Raw genomic sequence first — 6,502 nt, 5'->3', positions numbered from 1 at the left:
ATATTAAGGCTGATATATATTTGTATATCTGTATATATATATACTCACAAACACATTTAAGCTCTCTTACTCTCTCACTTATATATATATATATATATACATATATATATATATATATTTATTTATTTATTTATATAATTTACTTATTTATTTATTTATATATATATATATATGTGTGTGTGTGAGCTCCATGGGTAAATATCATATGCAGCTTTCCCCCCTCTGGAACTCTGTTATGTCTAGAGTACCGACAATAAGAGATGCGTAAATCGCACACTACCCATTTGTTTACGAATCATCCTTTTATTAGAACCCGTACTCCAGTTGAACTTCCACATTTTTCTGTAGCTGTAGCTCTACATCGTGACGTGTCTGTGTTGCTCTTCAGATTGAGTCGTATCATATAATAACGTATTTTCCTTCTTTTTAACATTTCCACCCTATTTCTAAATATGGGAGCTCGCCTCTGGCACTGAATACCCTTTAGGTAACCAACGAGATATTATTTGTACATCACTGAGCTGCATAGTCCCTTCGCAGTATCAACATCTGGATTCCAGCTAAAGGTACTATCAGCGGCTGACCGCTGGAACGGTATAGACCCCGAGTCACCCACTCTCATGAGTATCATACACACGTACACGGATGTAATATATTCATCTTTGTATCACACGGTGCACCCGGAGTAGTAGTAGCCTTAGTATACTGCCTGTATTGAAGTGCAATGCCCCATTTTCTGTATCAGAATGTGTACTCCAGGTACAAGTACTACCAGAAGCTGACCTCAGGCGCTCTGGAAAGGGGTGCATCCCAACAACTGGCCGTGCCAGACCATATCGTCCCGTCGTATCTGTTCATCCTACACGGAGAAAAGATCAAAGAGGAAGCTGCGCAGGTATGTTCTTAGGGTTTGTCGCGCCTTAAAGGGTTAAAATTTCAAGCACGCAGTTTTTAAGTTAAATTTTCACGCACACTCCTTTTAGTTAAAATTGAAGCACGCTCCTTAAGTTAGAATTTAAGCACGCTTATTAAATCGAAATTTCAAGTCACTATGCTAGGTCTTATTTTCGTGATACACAACATAAACACAAACCTCCTTTCATTGAGGGTACAGGCCAAACAAGTCAGCATATTTTTTACCTACCCTAAAGCCCTAAAACCCTAAAACACTTAACCAATAGAAACCACCCCCCCCCCCCCCTCCTAAAAAAGTATACATTTAATTTCTCCATTTAGCAAAATCCTAAAACCCTAAACACCTCAAATCCCCCCGGAGAACCTCTCAAACCCCACTCATCGTATATATGTTCAACAGGGCAAGCGTCTCACACAAGGCAGTGTGGTGACCATCTTCTCGATCTGGAATACACTTATGGGGTCGTCCATCCTGAGTATGCCGTGGGCCATACAACAGTCCGGTTGGGCGCTGGCTATATTCCTGGTAGTGTTTGTGGGATCGGTGTGTCTGTACACAGCCATCTTGATCTGTCGGGTGGGCGACCATCATAGGTAGGTATAAGACCATCATAGGTAGTCTCATCGAGATTTGTGGAATCGATAGAGATCAGTATACATTCCTATAGCAACTTCACAACGGCTTGTGCTGCGTACGTAGCTCTGGCCTGCTGCTGCATGGAGGTTGGAACTTGGAACTTGTAACTTTGTTGTTGTTGTTTTTTGTTGTAAAAAAACGTACTTATGTAATTACACACTCTAAATATACACTATTTTGCCCATACTCAGATGTCTATCCTAATCTAGTACTGAGTATCGAATTAGGATCTCACGGTATGCAGGAGTGCAAGTGATTACGTTAACGTTATGTGTACCGAAACGGCTCTGCTTTGTCCCTTCTTCTCCATGTCAGGTACGTGCAAAACGCCATTGACTGGTCAGACATAGTCCTAGAGCACCTCGGAAGACCGGGCCATGTAGCGAATACGTTCTTCTCAATCCTGACGCTGGGGGGAGCCTGCCTGGTGTATTGGGTGCTGATGTCCAATTTCTTGTTCAAAACAGTCGCCCTTTTCATTAGTATGTGAGTTTTCAGGCGGAAGCAATCGTAGACAAGCATGGTGTCTCTATATTCGGGAGAAGCCTGTTTTGTGTATAATGTCTCATCCAATACGATCGTCTTTTTATCAGTATATGGATATAGTTGCCAGATGCATCGGTAGGCAAACAACATTTGTATATATATATATATATATATGCGTGTGTGTGTGTGTGTGTGTGTATGTATGCATGTATGCATGTATATTTATATATTTATATATATCTCTCTCTATATATCTATATATATATATATGTGTGTGTGTGTGTATGTCTTCTCTTACGTTAGTGTTGTAGCGGTGCTTTTATTTAGATTCTATTTAAATTCCAGGCTTTAGTTCTCAGTATGAGAATTGTTAATTAAACCTATCTGCGTGTTCATTAAAACATGGTGGCTGATTCTGTCTAACCTGATTGGTGTACTGAGTGCTGGCGACCATTTTTTTTATTGCAATTAGTTGCCCTGATTATCGAGTGTATGAAGTATACTCCAAGAGTATCCTTATATCTATATAAGGTTAATAGGTCATCGGCACCCATTTTCCTTACCGATATGAGATTGCACCCATTTCACTCTTTTTTGGACTGTCATTTCTTTTGGTTCGCACCAGTTGTGGTCCTTTCGGTGGGTTATCGGCCATGTGTGATGTTGTGCGGTTACTAAAATACCTGTGCTTGGTTATGTAAGTATAATCTCACAAACGAGTGCACGCCCCTTGACCTTTTATAGATGCCGACAGTACCCCAGTCCACTCATCCCCACCATGGAGCACGTATTTGCCAGTCATGATTACCCAGTACATTCTCTTTGTATACTACGACTTTTACCATCTCACCTGTTATTGCACTTGTACTATACGAATATATATATATATATGTGTGTGTGTGTGTGTATACATATGTATATAGATATATGTCTCACATACGTTCTACCACCGTTTGCGTTGGCAGGCAGTAAGCCAGTCATCCCTACCATGGAGTTAGGGGCCCATCACGAGTCAGGCGAGACGTGGTGGTGGAGTCTGAAGACTGCGCCCATATTCCTAGTGCTGCTGTTGCTGCCGGCTATCAACATGAAGGAGATGACTCTATTTACGAAGTTCAATTCACTGGGTATGTGGTGATGCGCAGGCAATGAGGGGTTGGTTCTTATATGTGAAGTGTAGTATGAGAGAGTGTGTTGTGAAGTATTAGGGTTTAGGGTTTGGCGGTTGACTTTGTTTGGTTCATGAGGTGCAAAGTGAGAGAGAGAGAGCAGTATAAAGGCTTGCCTTTGTTTGTAGTATGAACGGGTTTGGCTGATAGTTTGTGTTCCAGTTACTGCTGACTATCAACACAGAGGACATGCTTCTGTTCACCGAGTTTGAATTGACTAGGTATGTGGTGACCCCATTTCGTGAAGTTTTTATGCCTTGGGATTTAGGGTTTTAAGTGGTGTTTGGCGTGAGAGAGTATTATAAAGACTCGCCTTGGTTTCCAGTATGGATGAAAATGACTGGTTTTTTAGTGTTGCTGCCATGAATGAAACATCGTATGTAATACTTATAATATTTCATCCATTTTATGTATTACTAGAAATGGTTCATCCATTTTATGCTCCACTTCCAATGTTTCCTTCATCATACACACTCCTCACACGTGTTGAGTCCCTCTCACCCCCTTTCTCTTTCTCTTCCGTTCTGCCCATGCATTCCATCCCAGGCGTGGTGTCGATTGTGTACATCCTCATCTTTGCCCTGCAGAATCTGACCACCGGCTTCTCGTTGAGTGAGCCTGATGGTACGCCCATGCCTCTGTATAGCGGTAAATTCCCCGCCATGACCGGTGTGCTGTTTCTGAGTTTCTTCGTGCACAACATGGTGCTGGCGATCCTCAGAAACAACGAACACCAGGACAAAAATGTAAGTCAGAAAACGTACACGTACCCCGGGAGAAAAACGTAGGTAGGAAAACGGGTGCTAGGAGACAAACCGTAAGTAGGAAAACGTACACCGGGAGAAAAACGTAGGGAGGAAAACGGGCACTAGGAGAAACACACAGGTCGGGGTTAGGAGTGGCTGTGCATGAAGTATGGTTTGGGTAGTCCTAAGTTTGAGCTTTGGGCGTTGGGTGTTGTGCTTGTATCTGCTGTATACGTCCCTGGCTCACTATCACTCGAAGACAGGAGTGTATTATATTAAACACAACCCATAGTACGGGTTAGCGGTCCGTATTTGATTTCCGTTAACCCACCCGGAATACCGGTCCTTCCCTCGTCGACTATTTGTGATCACTCTCCTGTCACACGCCATGCACGTGTTCACACTCTCCTGCCTACGCGTGATCACTCACTCACCTGTCACACGCGTGATCACTCACTCCTCTGTCACACGCCATACACGTGTTCACACTCCTGCCTACGCGTGAACACTCACTCCCCTGTCACACGCCATGCACGTGTTCACACTCTCCTGCCTACGCGTGATCACTCACTCCCCTGTCACACGCCATGCACGTGTTCACACTCTCCTGTCTACGCATGATCACTCATTCACCTGTCACACGCCATGCACGTGTTCACACTCTCTTACCCACAGGTACGTGACATCAGCATTGCGTTCGGGTGTACAGCCATGACCTATCTCTTGGTGGGTGTGACCTTCTTCATCGCCTACAAGGGCTTTCACAAGGACATCCCCTCCAACATCCTCGACAGCTTTGGGTCGGACAACTACTGGGCGTTGGTGTGCCGAGTGTTCCTGCTGTTCCAGATTATCACTGTGTAAGTTCTGGGGGTGTGGGTGTGTATGTGAGTGTGTGTTTTATGTGTAGGTATGTATCTATGTATCTATGTGTGTGTGTGTAGGTATATGTATATGTATACTTTTATATGTAGTGTGTACTTACTGCCCCAGATTGTCACGTGTAAGCTCTGTATATATGTATGTGTGTGTGTCTATGTATGTATGTGTGTGTCTATGTATGTGTTTGTGTATCTATGTATGTGTGTGTGTATGTGCATAGGTGTATGTGTATGCGTAATTTCTGTGTACACGTATGAGTATGAGTGAGTGTGTATATAGGTATATGTTTATATATACCTATAGTTGTAGATACTTATAGATATCTTGTATGTACATATTACGTTGAAATCATTTTAATTGTACACAGTGTGTGTGTGTATATCGGCTATAGGCGTATGTAATCTGAGAGAGTACCCACTTCGCTACAGATGTCGCATGGTGACCTGTTCGTTGTGCAAATGTATTCTAAGTTCAAGAACTCTTCCCTTCCCTTTCCTTTTTGGTCCTCCAAACCCCTAAATTCTAAAAGAGTTCTTCCTTTCCTCTCCTCTCCTCATCAAGATATGGCTCAGCCAGAGATCTTTTACTTTTTCATATTATTATTTTCACGATATAGATATAGTTAAACCGGAGTTTTTTTCTTCTTGTTATATTCCCGTTAGAATATGTGGTTTTTTTCTCTCAACATATCTGGTTTTCACTCCCACAGTTATCCGCTCATCTGCTTTGTGATTCGGATACAAGTCTTCCAAGTCATGTACGGCCAAGACTACCCAGGGTATGTATGGCGTGTTACTGTGTTGTTGAGACCGGATGTGGGGATCGCGATAGATTGATTGTCACTTAGTATAATATGAAGTATTATATATATATATATATATATATATTGAATGTTTACCTGTATTTTCTACAGCTGAGTATGAAGCATATCTATATCTATATCTATATATCTATATTTTTATAGACAAGTTTAGAGCACATATAGATATATATATATATATATATATTTGTGTGTGTGTGTGTATGCATGTATGTATGCATACACACACGCATATACATATATATATATATATGTTCCCAAGTATTCTATAGGGTAGGTCGCCTTTAAAACCCTGGAATCTAAAATCCTAAACCCTGAGGTAATGCTGTAGGCCAGCTAGTATATCCCATTTACATTCACTTCACCAGTGCTTGCCTCTGACACTAACGTCTGCCTTTCGTGCAATATACACAGCCCCGGCCCAGTGTTCACTCTGAATACCATCATCGTCACGTGCTGCGTGCTCACAGCCATATTCTACGCTAACGTCGGTTCAATTCTCAAGTATGTGTATGGCATATGTAGTTTCAGGGTGGGCTGTATTTCCTTGAACTCGTGGCTGGAAGCATTACTGTGTGTGCTATTGACGTTCCGCCGGATATACTTCCTTAACTCATAACTTTAAACGTATTAGTACGTGCTGTCGGTGCTATTCCCAGGATGGGTTTTCAGCTGAAGTACGGCTGTGTGTACTATGATAATATGTAGTTGTTAGAGTGTGAGCTATATTTACTTGACAACTGTTCCCAGGATGTGTATTCAGGTGAAGTACGGCTGTGTGTACTATGATAATATGTAGTTGTTAGAGTGTGGGCTATACTTACTTAACAACTGTTCCCAGGATGTG

General features: G+C 42.1%; 1 protein-coding gene across 1 annotated transcript in view; it reads left to right on the top strand.

Moving 5' to 3' along the window:
- Window positions 1-724: 724 nt before the first annotated feature.
- SARC_12191 (hypothetical protein) overlaps window positions 725-6,502 on the top strand; it is a gene marked incomplete at its 5' end in the record, with an annotated part of 6,866 nt that continues 1,088 nt past the window's right edge. The window contains 8 exons of the mRNA XM_014293707.1: window positions 725-895; window positions 1,316-1,509; window positions 1,868-2,034; window positions 3,004-3,165; window positions 3,754-3,953; window positions 4,629-4,813; window positions 5,545-5,613; window positions 6,070-6,159. Coding sequence (XP_014149182.1) covers window positions 725-895; window positions 1,316-1,509; window positions 1,868-2,034; window positions 3,004-3,165; window positions 3,754-3,953; window positions 4,629-4,813; window positions 5,545-5,613; window positions 6,070-6,159 — 1,238 coding nt within the window. The remainder of the gene's footprint in view (window positions 896-1,315; window positions 1,510-1,867; window positions 2,035-3,003; window positions 3,166-3,753; window positions 3,954-4,628; window positions 4,814-5,544; window positions 5,614-6,069; window positions 6,160-6,502) is intronic.

Source organism: Sphaeroforma arctica, assembly GCF_001186125.1.
Source record: "Sphaeroforma arctica JP610 unplaced genomic scaffold supercont1.2131, whole genome shotgun sequence".
NCBI lineage: Eukaryota > Ichthyosporea > Ichthyophonida > Sphaeroforma > Sphaeroforma arctica.
This window is presented reverse-complemented; position numbering and strand designations above follow the sequence as displayed.